The 27,301-nt window shown below is 43.7% G+C and overlaps 1 protein-coding gene across 1 annotated transcript in view; it reads left to right on the plus strand.

The window, feature by feature from the left end:
• The window catches only part of LOXHD1 (lipoxygenase homology PLAT domains 1), a 205,397-nt gene that overhangs the window by 144,792 nt on the left and 33,304 nt on the right, over positions 1-27,301 (plus strand). Inside the window, exons 27-29 of the mRNA XM_070934571.1 lie at positions 3,951-4,067; positions 15,953-16,115; positions 25,596-25,750. Coding sequence (XP_070790672.1) covers positions 3,951-4,067; positions 15,953-16,115; positions 25,596-25,750 — 435 coding nt within the window. The remainder of the gene's footprint in view (positions 1-3,950; positions 4,068-15,952; positions 16,116-25,595; positions 25,751-27,301) is intronic.

Below are 27,301 nucleotides of genomic sequence, written 5' to 3' on the forward strand. Positions count from 1 at the left end.
TCTTTCCCTGATTAGTTTCCATCCATTGTTTCTTGTCTTGCCTTCAGGTGCTTTGGAAAATTAGAACAGAGTAGAGTAGAGTAGAGTATTTATTTATTTATTTGTTTATTTATTGGTTCGATTTATATGCCGCCCTTCTCCGGAGACTCAGGGCGGCTTACAATGCGTTAAGCAATAGCCTTCATACTTTTGTATATACCTGCTTAGTAGGGCTTTCGGACCCTCCCTAAGCGGTGTTCTTTTTTATACAAAGTCAGCTTATTGCCCCCACAATCCGGGTCCTCATTTTACCTACCTCGGAAGGATGGAAGGCTGAGTCAGCCTTGAGCCTGGTGAGATTTGAACTCGCAGTAATTGCAGGCAGCTGGAAGCTAAGTGCTACTTAACAGCACTTTAGTCCTCTGCACCACCAAGGCTCAAAGTAAAGTTAGAATAGAATAGAATAGAATAGAATAGAATAGAATAGAGTAGAGTAGAGTAGAGTAGAGTAGAGTAGAGTAGAATAGAATAGAATAGAATAGAATAGAATAGAATAGAATAGAATAGAATAGAAGGGACCTTGGAGGTCTTCTAGTCCAACCCCCTGCTCGAGCAGGAGACCCTATACCCGTGGTAGTAAACCTGTGGCACGTGGGCCTGAAGTGGCACGTGGAGTCATGTCGCCTGGCACGCGTGGCGTCTCCCATTCCTCTTCCGGGTTTCTGGCGCATATGCGCACACGACGATCAGCTGGCCTTTTCACATGCAGCAGTGCTGGAAACCGGAAGAACTGGTCTTCTGTTTTCCGGCACGTACGCATGCACGGCAGTAACCAGAAGTAGCTTATCTGGCACGCACATGCCCCGTGGGCATCCCCTCTTCCTGACAAGCACGCACGTTCTCCCTTTTCAGCACTTGGTGCCACCTGCGCGCGCACATGCTCCCTTTTCGGCACTCAGTGCTGAAAAGAATCGCCATCACTGCCCTATACCATTTCAGACAAATAACTTTCCAATCTATTTTTAAAAACCTCCGGTGATGAAGCACCCACAACGTCTGAAGGCAACTTCTGTTCCATTGGTTAATTTTTTTTCACTGACTCCCACTTCTCTGTGTCAGCCCCTCAAATATCATGTCACTTCTAGTCACCTCTAGTCCTTCTTTTCACTAGACTAGACATCCCGAATTACTAATCATTGACATCATCCTTTCTGGCAATGTTTGACAAACTTGAGCATAATATCTATAGAGGTTGCTATTCATACAGGTCATGCTTGTCTCCAAAGTGCTTTTATTTTCAAATAAAAATGAATTAAAATGTACTTTAAAGGCAATTGGACGTCCTGAGTTACATCTTAAGGAAAACTCAGATGTTTCCTTCTCCTTCAAGAAACTTCTTCTGTTGTAAGAAAGTGAAGGCTTTTTGGATAAAAATTTGGTGGGTCATGCAAATGTTTTGAAGAAAAAACTTCAGTTTTCTCCACAATTGTTTTTATTGGGTATAGTTAAGGGTTTTACACTGGGTGAAACAAAGCTGATATTGTATATGGTGACAGCAGCGAGATTACTGATAGGTCAATATTGGAAAAACGAAGCTATGTCCACTATTGAAGAATGGACTTTGAAGATGGCCAGTTTTGCAGAGATGGCGAAGATTTCAGCGTATTTAAAAGACCGAACTCAAGAGACCTATGTATGGGAGTGGAAAAAGTGGATAGATTATGTGCAGAATAAATATCAAACTAAGAAATATCAGATAGCTTTTAGCTGAATGAATGTATTATGTAGAGACAAATTAATTGAGTTTTATGAAGGTATAAACAGTATATAGGGGGTGGAGGGGTTTAAGCTTTATAAAATGTATTTCTCGATTAGGATTTTATATTGTGGAAGTCTTGGGGGGGAAAGGGGAGGGCTAGGGAGTTTATGGGGGGTTTTGGGGGGGGGGAAATTGGGGAGAAAATGTATTTGTAAAACTTTTTAAATAAATAAAAAAAAAAAGAAACTTCTTCTGATTCCCCACCAGTTAGTTAGAACCAAAGAAGCTTCTTGGATCAGAAGTGTCTTAAAGAAAAACCAGTTGCCTTTAAAAGAAAAGCATTTTAGGGGTGATCTTGAGCATAGAAAGAAATCAAGTTAAGAAAGGTTTTATTATAAAATTGTACATGGTGTAAAACAGGGATCTTCTTTTGGGGGGGGCGGCATCATTTTTGGAATTTTGAGAGCATGTTAAGTAAAGGTGAAGGTTCCCCTCGCACATATGTGCTAGTTGTTCCTGACTCTAGGGGGTGGTGCTCACCTCCGTTTCTAAGCCGAAGAGCCAGTGCTGTCTGAAGATGTCTCCATGGTCATGTGGCTGGCATGATTCAACGCCGAAGACACACGGAACGCTGTTTCCTTCCCACCAAAGGTGGTCCCTATTTTTCTACTTGCATTTTTTACGTGCTTTCGAACTGCTAAGTTGGCAGAAGCTGGGACAAGTCACGGGAGCTCACTCCGTTACGTGGCACTAGGGATTCGAACCGCTGAACGGCCGACTTTTCGATTGACAAGCTCAGTATCTTAAGCCGCATTATGGGAATGTATAATTTGTTTTGGGGATATAGCACAAAATATCAGTTCCCCAGAAAGCAAACTTTGGAAGCTGACCTCATGACCATTTTACGGTTTTCTGTAATCCTCAGCTTCCTCCAATCTTTTCTGAGAATGTGAACAGAATTGCAGACCAAATGCTGTTTTTTTTTTTGTCTTTTGATGCTCATATTTATTACAACAGGGTAGTTGGCAACACCATCTCACAATCACCAATGTCCCGTTTGTATCTGAAGACATCTCTGAATTTTTTGGGAAGCCAGTTGCTGTTTTATGTAACTCTTCTTTTTAAGAAAAAACAATAACCCTGATCATATAAAATGTAGACACATACTGTAGATAATTGAGTTTTTTGTTCCCAGTTTATTTTAGCAGAAGGTGTTTTAACATTCATTAACACTGGTGCAATTGTGTTCTAGATGTCTCTCTCTCTCTCTCCCTTCCTCCCTCTCTCTCTCCCTCCTTCTCTCCCTCTCCCCCCTCTATCCCTCCCTCCATCTCTCTATCCCTCCCTCCCTCCCTCTCTCTCCCTCTCTCCCTCTCTCTCTCCAAAGTTTGTTTGTTACCTATCGCTAGTAGACAAATATGAAATGTGGAATCCCAAAGATGCTTTTTCAAGAGGCTACTGGACTTCCTGGCTTTTCTTTGAAGACGTTTCACTTCTCATCCAAGAAGCCTCTTTAGCTCTGACTGGATTCTGGGGAATGGAAGGATTTCATTCAGCTTCTTGGATGAGAAGCAAAACGTCTTCAAAGAAAAATCAGAAAGTCCAGTTGTCTTGAAAAAAGCACCTTTGGAAAAACCATGTCCTGGATGACTGAGAATCTCCATAAACATGAAATATGGACCAGTGTAACTGGTTTGTAAGAACAGACAGTAATAGTTGTAAGAATGCCAATATTTCTAACTATGCAGGGCTATTTTGCTGTAGCATTCTCTATTGCTGGATCTACATTGTATTTCACAGGTAGAACTTTAAAAACTGGTCTCAACTCATCAACTATATTAGATGAAATTAGACATTAGTCCCTCCTTAGACATACCCAATTCCAATAACTGTTCTTTGTATATTTTAACCTCCAGTCCTTTAATAATCTCTGTTATTATGCCCTAATCATTTTATGTGCTGTTTTTGTGCATTTTGTGCATTCATGCTGTATTCTGTTATGCCACACAAAATAGAAGTAAAATAAAACCCATCCAAGATGGCTGCATTTTGAGGGGCCATCGAGATGCTTATCGTCATTTTATCCCATTAGGCAAAAATAAAATAAAATAAAATAAAATGTGAATTGAAAGAACAAATTGAATTGTATTTTGAACTTTAAGGAAATCCCTTCGGGTAATTCCATAACCACATTTTTCCTAAATTCCTTCAGCTAGAAGACGTTGGCGACATTCTTGAAAAAATCCGCATTGGGCATGATGGCTCAGGTATCAATTCAGGCTGGCACCTTGATCAAGTAGACATACGGAGGCTTTTACCAAATGGAAAGGTAAGGAGAAGTTTTTCAGTGCCGAAATTCAAATTTTTTTTACTACCGGTTCTGTGGGCGTGGCTTGGTAGGCGTGGTGTGGCTTGGTGGATGTGGCAGGGGAAGGATACTGCAAAATCACCATTCCCACCCCACTCCGGGGCCAGCTAGAGGTGGTATTTGCCGGTTCTCCGAACTACTCAAAATTTCCGCTACCGGTTCTCCAGAACCTGTCAGAACCTGCTGGATTTCACCCCAGAAGTTTTTTGTAATGAGTATTTCCATCCAAACATCTTTTCTGCATTGCTTAAAGGAGATGTTTCTTTGATTACCAACTCAAATAAATCAAGTCACCAATTCAAATTTCAGTCCTACCAAGAATGTAAGATAGTGACTTTATAAAGCCACAATACAGGTAGTCCTCTCCTTTCAATCATTCATTTAGTGACCATTCAAATAGTGACAGTATGTGTTGGGTACATCCACAAAATGGTTTCCTTAGTGACTTGGTAATTTGCTTTCCAACAGACCCCCTTCCTGTTCTTTCTTTCTTTCTTTCTTTCTTTCTTTCTCTTTCTTTCTTTCTTCCTTCCTTCCTTCCTTCCTTCCTATTCTTCTTCTTCTTCCTTCCTTCTTTCTTTCTCTCCCTTCCTTTCTTCCTTTCCTTTGTTTCTTCCTTTTTTCCCTCTCTCCCTCCCTTTCCTTCCTTCCTTCTTTCTCTCCCTGTCTCTCCCTTCCTTCTTTCCTTCTGTCTTTCTTTCTCTCTCTCTCCCTTCTTTCCTTCCTTCTCCCTCCCTCCTTTCTTTCATCTTTCTTTCTTTCTTTCTCCTTCCTTCCTTCTTCCTTCCTTCTTCCTTCCTTCTTTCTCTATCTTCCTTCCTTCCTTTCCTTCATCTTCCTTTTCTCCTTCTCTCTCTCCCTCCCTTTCCTTCCTTCTTTCTCTCCCTGTCTCTCCTTTCCTTCCTTCCTTCTGTCTTTCTTTCTCTCACTCTCTCTCCCGTCCTTCCTTCCTTCCTTCCTTCCTTCCTTCCTTCCTTCCTTCCTTCCTTCCTTCCTTCCTTTCTTTCTTTCTTTCTTTCTTTCTTTCTTTCTTTCTTTCTTTCTTTCTTGACTCTTCCCCCCTCTCCCCCCTTCTCTCTTTGAAAAGAACTTTTGAAACCCAAATGAGTCAGGTAGGCAGAAAGGGGTTGCCTGCAGGCACTTTAGGAGCTCCAGATACTATATTGCCTTGGCAGAGCCACATAATAAACTTGCAGCAGATTGAGAAATCAGCTGCTGTCGATGAATGGAACGGAGCCAGCAGCTCCATCAAGGGAGGTGGAGATAAGTGCGACAGCATCTCTCTCTTCCCTCCCTGGAACAAATGAGATTTTCTTGGCACGCATTATGCACAGTTGGCTTCTTACGGCCTTCAGTTTACTAGCAGTAGCAGTTGCTTTATCCGCATGCAGAAGACAGATATCCCCAAGAATAGCTGTCACTTTATGTAAAAAAAGATGTGGAGACTCTAGAAAGAGTACAGAGAAGAGCAACAAAGATGATTAGGGGACTGGCGGATAAAACATATGAAGAACGGTTGCTGGAATTGGGTATGTCTAGTTTGATGAATGAAGGACAAGGGGAGACATGATAGCAGTCTTCCAATATCTCAGGGGCTGCCACAAAGAAGAGGGAGTCAAGCTATTCTCCAAAGCACCTGAGGGCAGGAAAAGAAGCAATGGATGGAAACTAATCATGGAGAGAAGCAACTTAGAACTAAGGAGAAATTTCCTGACAGTTAGAGCAATTCACCAGTGGAACAACTTGCCTCCAGAAGTTGTGAATGTTCCAACACTGGAAGTTTTAAAAAAGAGATTGGATAACCATTTGTCTGAAATGGTAGGAGCCTAAGCAGGGGCTGGACTAGAAGACCTCCAAGGTCCCTTCCAACTCTGTTATTCTATTCTGTTCTGTTCTGTTCTGTTCTGTTCCGTTCCATTCCGTTCTGTTCTGCATTCTATTCTATTCTATTCTATTCTATTCTATTCTATTCTATTCTATTCTATTCTATTCTATTCTATTCTATTCTATTCTATTCCATTCCATTCCATTCCATTCCATTCTATTCTATTCTATTCTTAAACATCCATTCGTTTCATGATTTTTCGAAGTTACGATGGCACTGAAAAATGTGATTTATGACCCTTTTTCACACTTACAACCGTTGCAGGATCCCCACGGTCCCATGATCAAAATTCAGGTACTTGTCTCATATTTATGATGGTTGCAGTGTCCTGGGCTCATGTGATCACTCTTTGCGACCTTCTGATGAGTAAATTCAATGGGAAACCCAGATTCACTTAACAGCCAAATTACCAAGTGTAAAACTGCAGCGATTCCCTTAACAATTTTACAACCTGGAAAGAAAGTAACAACTGTCGCTTAACGACCATCTCGCTTAGGAACAGAAATTTGGGGCTCCATTGTGATCATAAGTCAACACCTACCTGTACACACTCAAACACATCAGGGAGGAGAGAAGCTGGCAAGCCCACGGCTATTGTCTCTGAACTCCTTGGTCTGATGCCGTAACTGCCACTGGCAGCGAGACGGGAACTTGAGTGAAAAGCATGTCTGTGAAGAAGGGGAACTCAGGAATGGATTTCTGAGGATCCTTTAAGGTCAGCAGCAGTCAGAAATCTGAGGCAGGTTGGAGACGAGAATTGGATAAGAAAGATAGTGGCTCTAGATCAGGGGTGAAATGCTCCCGGTTCGGACCGGATCGCCCGATCCGGTAGCAATGGAGGCGGGTGGTTCGGAGAACTGGTAGCAAAAATCCCTGCCCCCCCCCATGCCCAGCTGAGCCACGCGATCATCAGAGGCTTTTTTTCTTTTAAATGGCTCTGCCGATCAAAGCAACTCAGCTTGGATCGTCAGAGCCATTTAAAAGAAAAAAAGTTTTGCCTCTGATGATCCAAGCTCTGACGATCCCAGCTGAGTTGCCCGATCGGCAGAGGCTTTTTAAAAAACCCTCTGACAATCAGGCAACTCAGCTGGGATCGTCAGAGCCTTTTGAAAGCATTTTTTTAACAACCTCTTCGCCTTGATAGTACAGTGGTCTTCGCACCCTGTTATTAACACAGCTGCCTGCAATTTCTGCTGGTTCGAATCTCTCCAAGGCTCAAGGTCGACTCAGCCTTCCATCCTTTCTAAGGTAGGTGAAATGAGGACCCAGTTTGTGGGGGCAATAAGCTGACTTTGTATAAAATATACAAAAGTATGAAGGCTATTGCTTAGCGCATTGTAAGCCGCCCTGAGTCTCCAGAGAAGGGCGGCATATAAATCAAATTTAAAAAAAAAAGAGAGAGAGAGATTGCAGAAAAAATGGTTTTAAAAGTAAAAAAAAAATTGGCCACGCCCACCCAGTCACATTAACACCCCCCACCAAGCCACGCCCACAGAACCGGTAGTAACAAATTTTAGATTTCATCACTGCTCTAGATGCTCAAAAAAAGTATGTGGGGGGGGGGGGTGGGAATGCTTGCACTGATACCAAAGCAGGAATAAATGTGAAGGAAATCACAGGAAGTAAGGATGGAATTTGCAGCCAAGTCTTTTTGTCACAACAGATGCTAGAGAAAAGCATCGGGACTTTTATCTCAAATTATATTTGAGAAGATACCTTCCCTTGATAATTCCAGCATTCTGCCCCCCCCCCACCAATTGGTTCTCAGTCCTCGTCTTGTAATAGTGATAATTATATAACACTAACAGCAACCATAACAATTTTCTTTCTCGAAGTGCAAGAACAGAAGCGTACCAAAAAAAAAAAAAAAAGGAACAATAAATCCGTCTTCGATCTCAACACTTGGTTTTATCGTTGGCCACTTTTACGATAGCTATAAAGACTCTTCTTGGCAATTGTATGGAAATGGTTTCTCGTAGTTTTCTTCCAAGGAAGTTATCCAACTTCTAACTTCCCAGACTAAGTCTGCGGCTCCCAGATTTCCAGATAGTTTCTCAGCTCGGGGTGATCTGATAAAGCTTTGTGAGGGGTTTTCCAAAGACAGCTAAGTGCTGCTCTCGGCTGTGATCTGGAAAGTAGAAAGAAAAAGGTAGGTGCTTTTGGTCACCACAATATAGAAGGTGGTTGAGACTCTAGAAAGAGTGCAGAGAAGAGCAGCAAAGATCATTAGGGTACTGGAGGGTAAAACATATGAAGAACGGAAGCAGGAATTGGGTATGGCCAGTTTGGAGAAAAGAAGGACTAGGAGTGACATGATAGCAGCCATCCAATATTTGAGGGGCTGCCACAGAGAATAACAGAGTTGGAAGGGACCTTAGAGGTCTTCTAGTCCAATCACCTGCTCAAGCAGGAAACTTATACCATTTCAGAGAAATGGTTGTCCAATCTCTTCTGAAAAACCTCCAGCGGTGACTGGAGACAAGTCATTCCACTGATTAGTTGTTCTGTCAGGAAATTTCTCCTTAGTTCTAAGTTGGTTCTCCCCTTGATTAGTTTCTGTTAAGGATATTGTTGTTGTGTTACCAACCAGCAGAGTGTAGAGCACAGAGAAACGTTGCTGAGAGCAATGAATAAGAGATGTGCAAACTGGTTTATCAAAAGTTTACTTTTTTTTTTATTGAAAAAGTTTTACAAATACAAATTTTCCCCATTTCCCCCCCCCCCTTTCCCTCCCTAACCCTCCCTAACCCTCCCCTCCTCCCATGACTTCCCCAAGGTGAAATCCAAATCCAAATCATATTGTGTCATCATATCTTACCACACATCTATTCTACCCCCTGTGTACTATACATTTCTACATGACATTGAACTATTCTACCCCCTGTATACTATACATTTCTACACAACATTCAGCTAAATCATATTATTATATCATACTTTACCGCCCTTCTATTCTCCCCCCCTATATACTATACATTTCTACATAACATTGAACTATTCTACCCCCTATATACTATACATTTCTACACAACATTCAAGTAAAAACTATCTGGTACTTCCTAGTTTGGTATTTGTTCTGCACATAGTCTATCCATTTCTTCCACTCCCATGCATAAGTCTCTTGAGTCCGGTCTTTTAAGTATGCTGATATCTTCGCCATTTCTGCAAAACTGGCCACCTTCAAAGTCCATTCTTCAATAGTAGGCAAAACATCCCTTTTCCAATATTGACCAATTAGTAACCTAGCTGCTGTCACCATATATAATATCAATTTTGTCTCACCCATTGAAAAATCCTTAACTATGCAAAGTTTACTTTATAGTGAAAAAACAATCTCATAATCTTTAAATCAATCCAAGTCTTTGCCAGTTAAATCAGTCCAGTGATACAAAAACTCTTCTTACCACACAAACAGTAGTTGGTTAGAATAACAAACTCACTCTGGTTCACAAACCACGATGGTAGCAGATCCATCCAACCGATGATAGCACAATGGTCGCAACTCCACACACAATGGTAGCTTATCATCAACTGAATACTTTACAGTACCTTTCTTAAATACGTTCCCAATTAATTACAGCATGACTCAGCATTACAATGAATCAGCAGTAAAACCTTAAAGTCACACAATACATATTCATATTAAAGTTACAGAACACATATATTGCCTGGACAACTTGTTAGGCTCAAACCATATTCTAACGGTTTCCATTGCTTCTTGTCCTGCCTTCAGGTGCTTTGGGAAACAGGTTGATCCCCTCTTCTTTGTGGCAGCCCCTTAAATATTGGAACATTGCTATCATCTCACCCCTAGTCCTTCTTTTCATTAAACTAGACACACCCAGTTCCAGCAACCATTCTTTATATGTTTTAGCCTCTAGTCCCATAATCGTCTTTGTTGCTCTTCTCTGCACTCTTTCTAGAGCAGGAGTTAGCAACCTACTGCTCCGGAGCCGCATGTGACTCTTTGGTGACATGATCCCACCACTGGCTGGCCCTGCCCCACTCCCTCCCCTCCCAGTCACTCCTTGCTTGGCCTGAGAAGATAAGGGCTACGGCGGGGGATGGAGAAGCAGCCAGGGCAGAGACAGAGAGATACAGAGAGAGGGAGAGAGAGAGAGAGAGACATAGAGAGATACAGAGAGAGGGGAGAGGGGAGGAGGGAAGGGAGAGAGAGAGATGTCAAAAGGATTTTGTGGTTCCCAGTGTTTTTTAACAACTGGTTCTCTGCCCTAATGACTAGCTAGGGGTGGCTATGGGGGTCATGTAACCGGTGGAAGTGAGTGACATCGAGTTGGCTGCGCCCATCCAGGTTTTGTGGCTCCCGGTGTTCTCTTTTCTGTGGGAAACGGGTCCAAATGGCTCTTTGAGTATTTAAGGTTGCAGACCCCTGTTCTAGAGTCTCAACATCTTTTTTACATCGTGGCGATCAAAACTGGATACGGTATCCCAGGTGTGGCCTTACCAAGGCATTATAAAGTAGTATTAACATTTCAGTTGATCTTCATTCTATCCCTCTGTTAATGCTGCCTAGGACTGTATTGGCTTTTTTGGCGGTTGCAGCCACTGCTGGCTCATATGCAAGTTATTGTCCACTAGGACTCCAGGATCCCACTTGCAGTTACAACTATTGAGCCAGGTGGAGGGAGTCAACCTATTTCCCAAAGTACCTGAAGGCAGGATAAGAAGCAATGGATGGAAAGTAATCCAGGAGAGAAACAAGCTAGACTTTTCCTGACAGTGAGAACAATTAGAGCCTGTAGTACAGTGGACTAAAGCACTGTTATTAACACCTGCTGCTTGCAATTACTGCAAGTTCAAATCTCACCAGGCTCAAGGTTGACTCAGCCTTCCATCCTTTCTAAGGTAGGTAAAATGAGGACCCAGATTGTGGGGGCAATAAACTGACTTTGTATAAATATACAAAAGTATGAAGGCTATTGCTTAACGCATTGTAAGCCACCCTGAGTCTCCGGAGAAGGGCGGCATATAAATTAAAGCAAAAAAAAAAAAATTAGTTGGTGGAACGGTTTGCCTTCAGAAGTTGAGGGTGCTCCAACACTGGAGATTTTTAAGATGAGATTGGACAACCATTTGCCTTGAAATTGTATAGGGTCTCCTGCTTGAGCAAGGGGTTGGACTACAAGACCTCCAAGGTCCCTTCCAACCCTTATTATTCTGCTCTCCCATGATTAGAAGTAATAAGAGTCCTGTATCTGGAAACCGATGGTGTCTTCCCTTGTGGACAGATTAATTTCAGGACCCTGGACAGCTGCTCATGGCCACTAGCCGACCAGCGTTTTCTCTGCGCCCCTCCTGCCAGACTCTTTCACTGAAAAACCTCATTAAACAGGATGTTGCTATTAGCTACGCCTAATCTGTCTGAACTCCCTGATTTAAGCATGCAACGGAAGGGTGGAAGAGAGAGAGAGACAAGCCCAAGGCTGCACAATGGTGTCATAATCACGCCACAGTAAATTACAACCGGTCATGATTTAGCGTGCCAAGGCCTCTGAAAATTGTGCTACCTGATTAGATTGTGAACAGGCATGTCAATGTGTCTGTCTCTGTGTGTGTGTGTGTGTGGGGGGAGAGAGATGAGGTCAGATTAAATTGAAAGCATCTGGCAGGAGAAACCGCCTCGACTACAGAGGGCTAAAGCCACATTTCTCTATGCCACTAATTGCATTGCCTCGGTCGTAATGAATATGGCTGCAGAGAGAAGCCTACTGGAGCATCTGAGTAGCTCCTGCTTTATTCAGATCAAACACACAAGAAGGGGGAAAAAATCTGGAGCGGGGACATGGTGATTCCGACGGAAGAAATCACCAATATTTCCTAGAGGAGAACAAGCTCTCCTCTCAGAATGGAAATGCTCCATAGTAATATCATGTATTCCCTAGTCCCGGAGATGATAACAGAATAGCAGAGTTCGAAGGGACCCTAGAGATCTTCTAGTCCGTCCCGCCTGCTCAGGCAGGAAACCCTATACCAGTGATTTATTTATTTATTTATTTATTAATTCAACTTACATACCACCCGTCTCCCCAGGGGGACTCAGGGTGGTGGACAGCCAAACTTAAAACACATGTAGTACAAAAGTTAAGAAAAAACTAAAATAAATTAAATCATCGGCATTTCCAATTTAAAATCCCAAATCTGCAAAATCGAAAAGTTCCCAATTTAAAACCCAGAATCAATAAAATCTAAAATTTAAAAACCCCATTAAAACCATTTAAACTAGGCCAGCTTGTTGGAATAAATAAGTCTTCAGGGCCTTTCGGAAAGCGCGGAGGTCCGGGATCAGTCGTATTCCAGGAGGTAGCTCATTCCACAGGCTAACCTGTTGCATGCCAAAAGCGGGGGGAGCTGGGGGGGGTCGCATGCGTGCCCACACCTATAATTCAATGCCCCCTGCGCTCCGCACCCCCACACATGTGTGTGCGACACCCCCCGCTTTTGGCACGCAATGGCCAAAAGGTTACTGGTGGGCCCGGAAGGCCCATTTTTCACCCATTTTTCACCCAGAGGCTTTCTTGGAGCCTGGGGAGGGTGAAAACGGCCTTCCCCACCGCCCTGAGGCCCTCCGGAGGCAGGAAATGATCCATTTCCTGACTTCCAGTGGGCCCAAAAGGCCTGAAAATCACCTGGCCAGCACATGCTGGAGCTGAGCTACGGCAGCACTCGCATGCCCACAGATATGGCTCCGTGTGCCACCTGTGCCATATGTTCGACCCTATACCATTTCAAACAAACGGTTAACCAACATCTTCTTAAAATCTTCCAGTGTTGGAGCATTCACAGCTTCTGGAGGCAAGTTGTTCCACTGATTAATTGTTCTCACAGTCAGGAAATTTCTCCTTAGTTCTAGGTTGCTTCTCTCCTTGATTAGTTTCCACCCATTGCTTTTTGTCCTGCCCTCAGGTGCTTTGGAGAATAGCTTGACTCCCTCTTCTTTGTAGCAGCCCCTGAGATATTGGAAGAGAGCTATCATGTCTCCCCTAGTCCTTCTCTTCATTAAACTAGACATACCTCATGTTTTAACAGCTGACAGGATTGTGGGATCTCTCCCCCATGAATCATCTGGATTCCTACCAGCTAGAGAAAACAAGATATGTGGGATGATGTGGGAATAGCAGAAATTGGAGAACAACTTTATAGATTCATCTTTTATCCTTTTCATGCCTGCTGATGAGCAGTCAGAATTTCCCAGCCTTAGCTGTGACCAATTTTCTCTCTCTTTAATATCCTACTGAAATTATAACCAAATGATGTTTGCTACTGATGTTGTATTTATTGTACACATAAGTCATAATCAGTGCAGGTTTAATAGTATGAACTTCTGTTTAATGTAGTTTATAAGTTGATAACAGGCTGTTTTTAATATAAGCTAAAATTCAATTATAAGGCTAGCATACGTGGGATATTTTCTAATGCATACACAGTTCAGAATGGGATGTTAGACATTAATCATCATTTGTGCAATATGGAGACAAGGAAAGTTCTGTTCAAGAAAAGCTCAGTAAAGATGTTAATTTTGAAGTACAAGAGCAGAATACAGGTAGACTTACAACAGACCATTTATAGTTACAACAGCACCAAAAAGTGATTTATGACCATTTTTCACACTTATGACCATTGCAGCATCCCCTCATATTTATGACAGTTGCAGTGCCCTGGGGCCACGCGATCACATTTTTGTGACCTTCTGACAAGCAAAGTCACTTAACAACCGGGTTACTAATCTAACAGGTGCAGTGATTCACTTAATAACTGTGGCAAGAAGAGTCATAAAATGGGACAAACGTTTCACTTTAGCAACAGAAATGCCGGGCTCAATTGTGGTCGTAAATTGAGGACGGTAGACAATAGATATGTTTTGGATATGGTTTATCCTGGTTAGTGTTATATGGATGCTTCATTAATAAACATATAACGATTATCTGTAAGCATTTTAATTGCCATATTTTCATTGTGCTGAGCCAAACACCCTATTTTTCCAAAGAAATATCACTTAGAATTGTCAAAATTCAAATAATGCAACCATTTTGTGGGATTCTTAACCGTACTAATTGGGACCTCCCTGTAGAGATAATCCTCAATTTATGACCACGATTGAGCTCAAAATTTCTGTTGCTAAGCAAGACAGTTTTTAAGTGAGTTTTGCCCCATTTTACGACCTTTCTTGCCACGGTTATTAAGTGAATCACTGCTGTTGTTAAATTAGTCATCTGGTTGTTAAATGAATCTGGCTTCCCCATTGATTTTGCTTGTCAGAAGGTCACAAAAAGGGATCACGTGATCCTGGGACACTGCAACCATCATAAACACGAATCAGTTGTCAAGCTTCGGAATTTTGATCACATGACTATGGGGGAATGCTGCAACGGTCATAAGTGTGAAAAATGGTCGTAAGTCACTTTTTTCAGTGCCATTATAATTTTGAACAGTCACTAAACAGCAGGGGTGGGTTCTAACTTTTTTTACTACCGGTTCTGTGGGCGTGGCTTATTTTGTGGGTGTGGCTTGGAGGTCATGTGACTAGGTGGGCATGGCTAGCTGGTCAGAGTCATTTCTGGAAGGTCCTCGCACTTACGACCAGTCCTCACACTTATGACCCGACTCATTTGTTTGCTTTTAACACTGATCAGCTGTAGGATGGCCCTTTGAAGCCCCGCGGCAAGAGTTTAAACAGTTTTTTTCCCTCTAATCATCAGCTGGGACTCAGGAGGCAGCAATAGATTGGGGGTGGGACCAAATAAAAGGTAAGAATAACGTGGGGAGGTGGGAGGGTGGGGTGGGGAGAACCGGTTCGGTGACGTCATATCGTCACCGCTACCGGCTCGGCCGAACCAGACCGAACCGGGAGGAACCCACCACTGCTAAACAGTCACCTGTATATTATTTTCAAACGTGAATTGGAAACTGTTTCTGAAGGTTTTACCATGCTTTACTGAACAAGCAACTATGAATTTTCTTTATATATCATACTAAGCAACAACGTTTTTCAAAGTATATTGGGCCTTTTGCACGTGCTCTTCTAAAATCCAAAAAAGTACAATACAACCAGGAGTAGGCTGCTGGGGGTTCACAGGAGTTCGGGAGAACCTCTAGCTAAGATTCTGTGCAGTTCAGAGAACCCCAAAATCCCACTCCTGGCTGGCTCTGCCCACCCCATCCCGCCTCTCCCAGGAGTCCCCACGTGGGACGTTTTGGATGCAGGTAAATGCAGGGCGCATGCGGAGGCTCGGGGAGGGTGAAAAATGGGCCTACTGGAAGTTCGGGAAGGCTGGAAACGGGCCCGTTTCTGGTCTCCACAGGGCCTCTGGAGCCTGGGGAGGCCATTTTGGCCTGGCTTGATCCCACTGTTTCGGTTAAATTGAATTGATTTTAATTGGGTTGTTTTAAATTGTGGCCAAAAATATTTAATTATTTTAAAGCTGTTTTTAAATTTTGTATGTTCTGTTTTTATTCTGGCTGTTCACCGCCCTGAGTCCCGCTGGAGAAGGGTGGTATACAAATTAAAACAAACAAATAAATAAATAAATAAATTTCCGCCCTCCCAGAGGCTCGAGAAAAGCCTCCAGAGCCTGGGGAGGGCAAAAACGCTCCCCCCACACTGTGGTGCAGGAGGCCAATCAGGCCATGCCCACCATGGCCACGCCCACCCAGGCAGAGAACCCCTTGCTAAAATTTTTGAAGCCCAGCCCTGAATACAACTGAACCCAACATCTGAAGCTAGCCAAGTGTTTCCCTCAGCACAAGCTGCTAGCCCGCTGAGTGTCACCACAGAAAAGGCCTCACACATTTTAGAAATAAATAGAATTTATTCATGCTGTTCTATTTGTTGCACTGTCCTTTCACCTTAGGAACGAATAAATCCTGAGGGTTGCAAAGATTTCACTACTAAAGATAGTTGTCTTTTTTTTTAAATAAATAAATAAAATTATTGTGATTTCAGGGTTCTGAGAAAACCACATTTCCATGTGAAAAATGGCTGGCGAAATCTGAAGACGATGGGGAAATTATGAAGGAACTGGTTCCATCCAGAATTTTTACTGAAAAACTAATGAAAGATGGCACTCTGAAGCAGATTGATGAAGAAATTGATGACTCACTGGAAAGTAAGTCAACTTCCCGGTCTTAGATCAACTGTATTCTCAGCTATTATGAGATGCTGGTGATCACCTATAAAGCCCTACATGGCTTAGGCCCTGGGCATTTGGCAGACCATCTGCGGCCAGCGACTGCTCCCCATCGCCCTGTGCGTTCCCACAGGGAGAGCCTCCTTGGGGTGCCGTCGGCCAGACAATGTCGGCTGGCGACCCCTAGGGGGTCCCCAACCACACACACACACACCAACAGACGTTCAAGAGTTAAAGACCAAACCAGCCGGCAAAATCCTTTTCCTTATGATAACGGAACTTGGCAACAACCTAGTGGCTGCCTGCCAAGAGTTTATTATTTACGAAGAGGAGAGATAACTTCTCCCCACTTCTGGTACATCAAAAGAAACAGCTCAATAATTACGGAGTCAATCAAGTCCAGAGATAATCCAGCAAACTCTATATCAAAAAGTCCGGCAATGCAGAATGGCGTGGAAGCTTTCAGCTTTGTTCGTCACAAGGTTTGACTGGCCACCACGCTCCCTTTTATATCCTGTGGGGTGTGGTCCAGTGACTCAGCCTAATCTCGGGCATGCCTTTTCTTCTGTTGCGCGCGCTTATCTCTGCGTCGCTGGCGTGGATCCAGCCAAGACTCATTACCCTCATCACTATCCATCTGTGGCTGTGTGGACGTGCTTGGCCCCGGCCCTATCTCCCTATCTCCAGCATTGCCAGAGAGGAGGGTCCTGGAGAGGGAGGCCTTGCCAACTCCTCCCCTTCACTCTCGGAGTCCTCTCTTGCCGATGATACAGGCTCAGATAACAGAGCACAACAAGCGGGCCTTCTCTGTGGGCGCATCTACCCTGTGGAATCAGCTCCCTCTGGGCCTCCAGGTGGCCCCTGACCTTCGCTCTTTCTGCTGCGACCTTAAAACATGGTTATTCCACCTGGCCGGCTTAGACTGAAGGGGTTTTAGAGGGGATTTTAATGGTTTTTATAGTTTTATTGGATTTTTTTTTTTAAAAAAATTGAATTTTGTGTGTTTTACTGTTGTGAGCCGCCCTTTCTTATATGCCGCCCTATCTTTCGGAGATAGGGTGGCATATAAGACTAAATAATAAATAAATAAATAAATAATTATGCCAAGATCACATGAAGTGTTACTATGACTTTATAATGCCTTGGTAAGGCCACACTTGGAATACTGCATCCAGTTTTGGTCGCCATGATGTAAAAAAGATGTTGAGACTCTAGAAAGAGTGCAGAGAAGAGCAACAAAGATGATGAGGGGGCTGGAGGCTAAAACATATGAGCAACAGTTGCAGGAATTGGGTATGCCTAGTTTAATGAAAAGAAAGATAGGGTGTGTGCATGACATGATACCAATGTTCCAATATTTGAGGGGTTGACACAAAGAGGAGGGGGGGTTTCAAGCTATTCTCCAAAGCACCCGAAGGCAGGACAAAAAACAACGAGGGATGGAAACTTACCAAGGAGAGAAGCAACCTAGAACTAAGAGAAATTTCCCGACAGTGAGAGCAATCGACCAGTGGAACAACTTGCCTCCAGAAATTGTGGGTGCTCCAATACTGGAGATCTTTAAGAAGTGATTGGACAACCATTTGTCTGAAATTGTATATGGTTTCCTGTTTAAGCAGGGGGTTGGACTAGAAGACCTCCAAGGTCCCTTCCGACTCTGTTATTTTGTTACGCTTTATAAAGACGTAATTTTTCCATCAAAACCAATAGTATGACTCAGTGGTGAAATCCAGGTTTTTTTTTTAACTACTGGTTCTGTGGGTGTGGCTTGGTGGGTGTGGCTTGATATGTATGGCAGGGGAAGGATACTGCAAAATCTCCATTCCCACCCCACTCCAGGGGAAGGATACTGCAAAATCCCCATTCCCTCCCCACTCCTGGGGGAAGGATATTGCAAAATCTCCATTCCCACCCCACTCCTGGGGAAGGATCCTGCAAAATCCCCATTCCCTCCCCATTCCTGGGAGAAGGATATTGCAAAATCTCCATTCCCACCCCACTCCTGGGGAAGGATCCTGCAAAATCCCCATTCCCTCCCCATTCCTGGGAGAAGGATATTGCAAAATCTCCATTCCCATCCCATTCTGGGGCCAGCCCGAGGTGGTGTTTGCTGGTTCTCGGAACTACTCAAAATTTTCGCTACCGGTTCTCCAGAACCTGTCAGAACCTGCTGGATTTCACCCCAGTATGATTCTTTGCTAGCAGTGATAAACTTGTGTTGTTGTTGTTTCCTGTTTGTTCTACGTGGACAGCATTTCATCACTGAATCCACAGAGAACCAAATTTGGCACATAATGGTATGCAAATCCTTCGCTCCCTAAAAATAGAATCCAAACCATAATGTGATTTCTATGTTCTTGGCTTAGAATGACCTATAAAGGAGATGGAAATAAACCATAGTTTTAGGGAGCAAATCACAATGTGCGAACGACTGGATGATTGCAGCTATGTGTGTGGTAGAAAAAGACACACATAAATTTGTTTGCAGCTTCCTGACTTATTCCTGGTTTATTCTGATACCCAACGTTTTTCACGGTATTATGAAGACGCATAGCAACAGCAGATTAAAAAAAGAAATAAGAATACAGATCAGGATTTGCGCGAATCTTTTTTTTATTTGTCAGACTGAGTTCTTTTATATGCAGGTGTGAGCTTTCAGTCAATGTTGACTCTTGGCAGCTCCCTAGACAAGTCCCTGCGGCTCTTCTACGAGGTTATTTAATAACTTACAGTTAAAACAAACTCTGTATTAACATGCTGTTAATGGGAACCCAGCCTTAAAGTGGAAGTATTGAGAAGAGATGCCTATTTCCTTTGAGGTTATTTATTTGATTATGAGTCATCTTTGAAGAGCTTCTCAACAGATATATATATTTGTATAGCTACAAAAAAACCTTGGCTACGTAGGGAAAACCTGGCTAGAAGAAAAACACACACACACACACACACACACACACACACACACACACACACACATATATATATATATATATATATATATATATATATATATATATATATATATATATATATATATGGTGGGCAAGGCAGGGGAAGGATACTGCAAAATCCCCATTCCCTCCCCACTCCTGGGGGAAGGATATTGCAAAATCTCCATTCCCACCCCACTCCTGGGGGAAGGATATTGCAAAATCTCCATTCCCACTCCACTCCAGGGGAAGGATCCTGCAAAATCCCCATTTCCTTCCCACTCCTGGGGGAAAGGATATTGCAAAATCTCCATTCCCACCCCACTCCAGGGGAAGGATACTATAAAATCCCCATTCCCTCCCCACTCCTGGGGGAAGGATACTGCAAAATCTCCGTTCCTACTCCACTCCAGGGGAAGGATATTGCAAAATCCCCATTCCCTCCCCACTCCTGGGAGGAAGGATATTGCAAAATCTCCATTCCCACCCCACTCCAGGGGAAGGATCCTGCAAAATCCCCATTCCCTCCCCATTCCTGGGGGAAGGATATTGCAAAATCTCCATTCCCACCCCACTCTGGGGCCAGCCAGAGGTAGTATTTGCCGGTTCTCCGAACTGCTCAAAATTTCCGCTACCGGTTCTCCAGAACCTGTCAGAACCTGCTGGATTTCACCCCTGGTTGAGGAGCAGAAAGAACTGTTTATAAAAACGACAGCAACAAAAACAGCAACAAAAACACTTAGCTCATGTCAGCCACTCTCGTAGACTGCATTCTTTACTGCAGGGGTGAAATGTAAAATTTGTTACTACTGGTTCTGTGGGCGTGGCTTGGTGGGTAGTGGTGGTAATGTGACTGGGTGGGCGTGGCCAACTTTTTTTTTTTTTAATTTTTCAAAGCATTTTTTCTAATGCTTTGAAAAGCCTCTGCCAATCAGGCAACTCAGCTGGGATTGTCAGAGAGGCTTTTTAAAAAAATACCTCTCTGCCGATCAGGAAACTCAGCTGGGATCGTCAGAGACTTTTCAAAGCATTTTTTTTAACCACCTCTTCGGCCAAGAGGTTGCAGAAAAAAAATGCTTTGAAAAGCCTCTGACGATCCCAGCTGAGCCGCGCGATCATCAGAGGCTTTTTTTTCTTTTTACTTTTAAAAGCATTTTTTCGTCGGAAGAGGTTGTAGGAAAAATGCTTTTAAAAAGTAAAAAACAAAAAGGCTCTGATGATCGTGTGGCTCAGCTGGGCATGGTGGGGGGAGCACAGGGATTTTTGCTACCGGTTCTCCAAACCACCCGCCGACATCGCTACCGGATCGGACGATCCGGTCTGAACTGGGAGCATTTCACCCTTGCTTTACTGTTTTATAAAGAGTCCTTGGTCTCTGAGCTTAGTTGTTTTCCTGAAAACATTTCATTATCAGTACTAGAAAGGAGGAGGGTTTGTGGGGGGGAGGAAGAGGAGGACTGGAGGAGTGTGGTGTCCTTGGTGCTCTCTGAGCTCGGTTGTTTCCTTGCAGGCCTTTCATTATCCAACTAGGTTACATCATCGGTACTAGAAGGGAGTGGGGTTTGTGGGGGGCGAGGAGGGTGAGGAGGACTGTGGGGTCCTTGGTGCTCTCCGAGCTTGGTTGTTTTCTTGCAGATATTTTATTACTCAACTAGGTAACATTATCAGTGCTTAGTTTGTTTACATAAAGTCCAATCTGTATGTATGTTAGTATTCTTAGCACTGATGATGTTACTTAGTTGAGTAATAAAATATAAAATATATAAAATAAAAGTATTATTATTATTAAGCGAGCTGAAAATTGGAAACACAAAGCTCTGCATAGCCAATACTTGAAAAGTATTGAAGGCAAAGCTGACCAGAAACTAACTTGGAACTGGTTAAGATCAGGAGTACTGAAAAAAGAAACAGAAAGCTTTATTTTGGCAGCTCAAGAACAAGCCCTAGCCACAAACTGCATGAAGGCAAAAAATTCAACATGTTACCACCAACAGCAAATGCCGCCTCTGCAATGAGAAAGATGAGACAGTCGACCACCTGATCAGTGGGTGCAGCAAAATTTCACAAACTGACTACCTACAACGCCATGACCATGTTGCTAAGATCATTCACTGGAAATTGTGCCAGAAGTTTGGATTTGAGTACAGGAAAAACCACTGGGAACATCAGGTTGAGAAAGTTTTAGAGAATGAGAAACTCAAGATCTTGTGGGACTTCAGGATCCAGACTGACAGGCACTTGGTCCACAACACACCTGGCATAACAATAGTTGAAAAGAAAAAAGTATGGTTCATTGACATTGCAATACCTGGTGATGCAAGGATTGAAGATAAGCAGCAAGAAAAAATCACAAAGTACCGGGACTTGCAAATTGAAGTTGAGCGACTGTGGAAAAAGAAATCGTGTGTTGTCCCGATTGTAATTGGAGTCCTTGGAGCAATACCCAAAGGGCTACCCCGCTATTTAGAAATTCTAAATTTACCGGACTTGAACATTTTGACTCTACAAAAAAACACCTTACTCGGAACAGCTTACGCCCTCCGACGTGTTGTGGCCCCGCCCTCTGAGCCTGTCCCATCGGAGGAAGAAAGCTCCGAGCATGAGGAAGAGGAGTCAGCCAGGCCTCCCTCTCCAGGCCCCTCCCCTCTGGCATTGTCTCAGGTGCCGGCCGAGGGAGAGGAGATCAGTAGGGAGACAGCTGGCTCGGATCAGAGTGATGAAGAAACATCATTCCTGGACGCACGCCTCCGAAGGCGTGATAAACGTTTGCAGCAGCTTAGGAGGCGTGCTAGGGATTAGAACTGAGTCACTGGACCACACCCCAGAGACTATATAATAGAGGGTAGTGGTCAGTGATCCTTGTGACGAACAAAAGTAAACCTTGGATAGTCACTAAAGCCTCATTCGGAACTGCGGAGAGAAATATTATTTCTGCTTGGACTTTTTGTACGCTAAGTACCTTATCTTTCTGTTTGTGAAAATAAAGGCATTTGGCAGACGGTGTGTCTATCGCTGCCAAGTGGGAGATAAGACCTGGGTGCGTTCCAAAGTGTTTCCTTAACCCTCGGCTGGCTGTGTTTGTGTGTGTGTGGGTACGGGGACAGATCACGACGATACCTTAACAGTTCCTAGGTCCTTGGTTAGGACTCGAGCTGCTGAGCTATTAACCAGCCACAAAGGCTGTGAATCTCACTAAAGATTAACCAATAATAATAATAATAATAATAATAATTTTATTTGTATACCGCCCATTCTCCCGAAGGACTCAGGGCAGTGTACAGCCAGAATTAAAATACAAATATACAAATATACAATATCATAGTTAAAATTAATTAAAATCATTAAATAGTTTTGGCCAAATTTTAAAAACCCAAAATTAAAACCCAATTTAAAATCATTCAATTTGACAGCCCCGCCTGTCGGAACAGTAGGGTCTTGAGGGCACAGCGAAAAACCCGGAGGTCAGAGATGTTACGAATATCCGGGGACAGTTCATTCCAGAGGGCAGGAGCTCCCACAGAGAAGGCTCTCCTCCTGGGTGTCGCCAGCCGATGTAACTTGGCCGATGGCACCCTGAGGAGTCCCTGTCGGTGGGAGCGAACTGGTCGGTGGGAGGCTGTTGGTGGCAGAAGGCGGTCCCGTAGATATCCTGGTAAAGAAACATCTGCAAGAAAACCACCAAGCTCAGAGAGCATCAAGGACTCCACAGTTCAACCTTGAGCTACAATATTCCCTTTTATTGATCCTTACTATGTCATTTTTATAAGAGAGCACTAATGAATACCAGGGGTGAAATGCTCCCAGTTTGGACCGGCTTGGGCGAGTAGGTAGCGATGGTGGCGGGCAGTTCGGAGAACCAAACCGAATCTTCGAGACCGCCTGCTGCTACAGACGACCTCCCACCGACCTGTGCGCTCCCACAGAGAGGGCCTCCTCGGGGTACCATCAGCCAAACAATGTCGGCTGGCGACCCCCAGGGGGAGGGCCTTCTCTGTGGGGGCACCTACCCTCTGGAATCAGCTGCCCCCGGAGATAAGGAGGATCCAAGACCTCGGTGCCTTCCGCCGTGCCCTTAAAACTTTCTTTTTCCAGCAAGCCGGGCTGGCTTAACGTATTTTTTAATATTTTTTAATTTTTAATTGGTCTGTTATCTTAAATTGGGACCAAATTAATATATATCTTTCTAACTGTTTTTAATGTTTACATTGTATGTTTTTATCTGGCTGTACACCGCCCTGAGTCCCTCGGGAGAAGGTGCGGTATATAAATTCGAGATAAAATAAAAAAATAAAAATAAAACCGGTAGCAAAAATCCCTGCCCCCGCCCCCCCATGCCCAGCTGAGCCGCCCGATCATCAGAGCCTTTTTTTTTTTCTTTTAAATGGCTCTGACGAGCCCAGCTGAGTTGCCTGCCGATCAGGCAACTCAGCTGGGATCGTCAGAGCCTTTCGAAAGCATTTTTTTTTACATGGTTTTACATGTAAAAAATGGTTTTAAAAATAATAATAAAAAATTGGCCACGCCCACCCAGTCACATTACCTCCCCAAGCCACACCCACAGAACCAGTAGTAACAAATTTTAGATTTCACCCCTGATGAATACACATAATCAAAGGGGGTTGGACAGATTCATGGACTGATGGCTGTACAAAATTCCCAAAGGCAAAAGCACCATAAAAACAAGTTGCTTAAGAGCAACGATGAAAAAGATGACGGCATTCCGATCGCCCAACACAGGCAGCCCTGGACTTATGACCACAATTGAGCCCAAAATTTCCATCGCTAAGCAAGACAGTTGTTAAGTGCACCGTGGCCCATTTTAAGCCTCCTTTTTTTTTTTTTTTTTGGCCATGGATGTTAAGCAAATCATTGAAGTTGTTCTGAATTGACCGAAATGAACGGAAATGAACGGAAGAATCTTCTTGAATGAGAAGTGATTAAAAACAACAACAAGGAAGTCCGATGGCCTTTTGGAAAAGCACCGTTGCGGTATTTCCGCAACTTGCAATTGGTATTTTCCTTCCTTCCAGCATATTATGCAGGATATGATGAGCAAGCTCTTGCACGGAATGTATGAGAAAACATCCGATTAGAGACTTTCTCCATGTATTCCTTAGCCATCGTCTCTTTATTTTTAAATTTATTTATTAAATTTATTCACTAGGATTTATTGCCTAGGAACCCTAGGCAGCTTAGAACATCAAAATAAAACTCTCTCTCTCTCTCTCTCTCTCTCTCTGTGTGTGTGTGTGTGTGTGTGTGTGTATAAAATCACAATAAAATTGCAATAAAAATACAGATTATAACTAATTGAGAGGAAGGGAGCATATTGTATGAGGGGTGCGGAAAAGGGAGCTGCAATCATTCTATTTTACTATTTATTTATTTATTTATTAGTTTAATTTATATGCTGCCTTTCTCCGGAGACTCAGGGTGGCTTACAATACATTCTAAAAAAACCATCATAAAAACATTTAAAAATTAAAATATTAAAACCCATTCATACCTTTATGGCCGGATCTTACAAGATCGCAACAGTGAGATCAATGGTCCCAGGCCTGCCGGAAAAGCCAGGTCTTCACCACTTTTTAGAAGGCCAATAGGGTGGGGATGGTCCGGATCTCAGGAGGTAACTGGTTCCAGAGAGCTGGGGCAGCCACAGAGAAGGCCCTCCCCTGTGGGCCCGCCAGCCGGCACTGTTTAGCTGACAGGACCCGGAGGAGACCAACTCTGTGGGATCTTACCGGTCGCTGGGAGCTATGCGGTAGAAGGCGGTCTCGAAGATATCCTGGCCCTGAGCCATCTAGGGCTTTAAAGGTAATAACCAACACCTTGAATTGCGCCCGGAGACCAATAGGGAGCCAGTGCAGCTCATGGAGAATTGGTGTAATGTGGGTGTATCTAGGTGCACCCACGACAGCTCGCGCGGCTGCATTCTGGACCAACTGTAGTCTCCGAACACTTTTCAAGGGTAGCCCCTTGAAATTGTACTTTAACCATATTAAACTTGGCTAGATATGATAAGATTAATGTTCATATGAATAGAATAGAATAGAATAGAATAGAATAGAATAGAATAGAATAGAATAGAATAGAATAGAATAGAATAGAATAGAATAGAATAGAATAGAATGAGTTGCAAGGGACCTTGGAGATCTTCTAGTCCAGCCCTCAGCTCAAGCAGCAGATGCTATACCATTTCAGACAAATGGCTGTCCAGTCTCTTCTTAAAAACTTCCAGTGTTGGAGCATTCACAACTTCTGGAGGCAAGTTGTTTCACTGATTAATTGTTCTCACTGTGAGGAAATTTCTCCTTAGCTGTAGGTTGAATCTCTCTTTGGTTAGCTTCCACCCATTGCTTCTTGTCCTACCCTCAGGTGCTTTGAAAAATAGCTTTTCTCCCTCTTCTTTGTGGCAGCCCCTGAGATCTTGGAGTGCCTGGAGTTGTTGTTTTTTTCCCCTGATCCTTTCCTCCCTCCCTCTCTTCCTTAGTTGTGAGCCTTTTAATATCTTTTCACCCTTCTCCAGTCTATTCGTACAAAGTCTCTGTTTTCACGGGTGATATTTACGGCGCCGGAACAGATGCGAATGTGTTTCTAACCATCTACGGAGACCTGGGCGACACCGGTGAGAGAAAACTAAGGAAGTCTGAAACAAATACTAACAAGTTTGAAAGAGGACAGGTACTGGGGAAACGGTCTTCTTTTCCTGGCTGCAGTGCTGGTTTCCAAACAGGGTCGTTAATTCCTGCATTTTACATCTCACTTTTCTTTCAGGATTTTTAAGTGTCAGAGTAGTGATTTAAGAGCTGACCAGCTGCTATGATGATGCAGTGATGTAATGATGGGAATGAGTCAGCAAGGTTTTTTGCTGTTATCCCCTTAAGAGCCTGTATAATAAGAAGAGGCCCTGTTAAGGCATCTCTCTCTTGCCGTGTGTTCTTCCCTGCTGCAATTTACTGATTGTTTGACTTCTGCCTATAGTACATGTATGTATAATATATATTCTCTTGTAGATAAAAACCACTATTTATTACAAACCTCTGTTTGCTGTTATTGCTCCTGGGTTGTCTCACATAATAAAGCTGTACTCACTCTGACATTAAGGTATCCTATGTAGAATTCCCTCCTCCAGGTTAAACAACCACCTGAGGGGTGAAGGTTGTGCTTAAGGGATTTTGAATGGTGCAAAGTCACCCAGTAAGTTTCCATTGCTGATGGTGGATTTGAACCCAAGTCTCCCTGAGAGAAGAAATGCCCAATCTTCTTTCAACGTGGGTTTCGCCCACGTTGAACCTCGGTGAAAGCCCCTCTGGTCACGGCCGTAAGATGGTCTTCCAAAGACAGCCGGGAATCCAGGAGGACACCTAAGTTGCAGGCCCTCTCAACGGGAGGAAGCACTCCCCCCCCCATCGAAAGTGATGGGACTTCTAGAACACGAGACGCTGGCATCCATAGCCACTCAGTCTTGGAGGGGTTGAGTCTTAGCCTGTTCCTACCCATCCAGGCCCGTACCGCCTCCAGGCAGCGGGACATCATGGAAAGGGCATCCCCGGGGTGGCCCGGGGTGGAGATATATAACTGAGTATCATCAACATATTGCTGATACTGTCAGGTTTTGATGCCATCTCAAATAAATTGCTCTCCCAAACAATTAATCTTTGCTGAAGTATTCCATTTATTGAGTATGACAGATCTGGCCCCGACTTCGTCGTAGCCAATACTAACCCTCTGACCACCCAAACCCTTCTCTTTCCGTTCCCCAATTCTCATCTTCTCATTGGCCATCTTCCAAGTCAGTCTCCCTAGCTTCTGACCTCAACCCATAGGAATGTCCCCCCCCCATCCCATCTCCTAGGGGATATTATCTACAGAGAAAATAAGTAGGTGAAAAGTCAAGCCTCGTCTCCTCCTTTTTATGGCAGCATCAGAATGCTGACAGATACCTCACCCCGAAACCACGAATGATCTCACCCAGCGGCTTCATATAGATGTTAAAGAGTAGGGGGGAGAGAACTGACCCCTGAGGCACCCCACAGATTAGGGGCCTCGGGGTGGACCTCTGCCCCCTCCATACAAACTGTGAACGACCTGAGAGGTAGGAGAAGAACCACTGTAAAACAGTGCCTCCTACCCACAACCCCCCAAGTCATTGCAGTAAGATACTATGGTCGATGGTATCAAAAGCCGCTGAGAGGTCAAGTAGGACCAGGATGGAGGAACAACCTCCATCTT

The sequence above is a fragment of the Pituophis catenifer genome, unplaced genomic scaffold (assembly GCF_029215685.1).
Source record: "Pituophis catenifer annectens isolate HBS135680 unplaced genomic scaffold, rPitCat1.0.hap2 SCAF_2, whole genome shotgun sequence".
NCBI lineage: Eukaryota > Metazoa > Chordata > Lepidosauria > Squamata > Colubridae > Pituophis > Pituophis catenifer.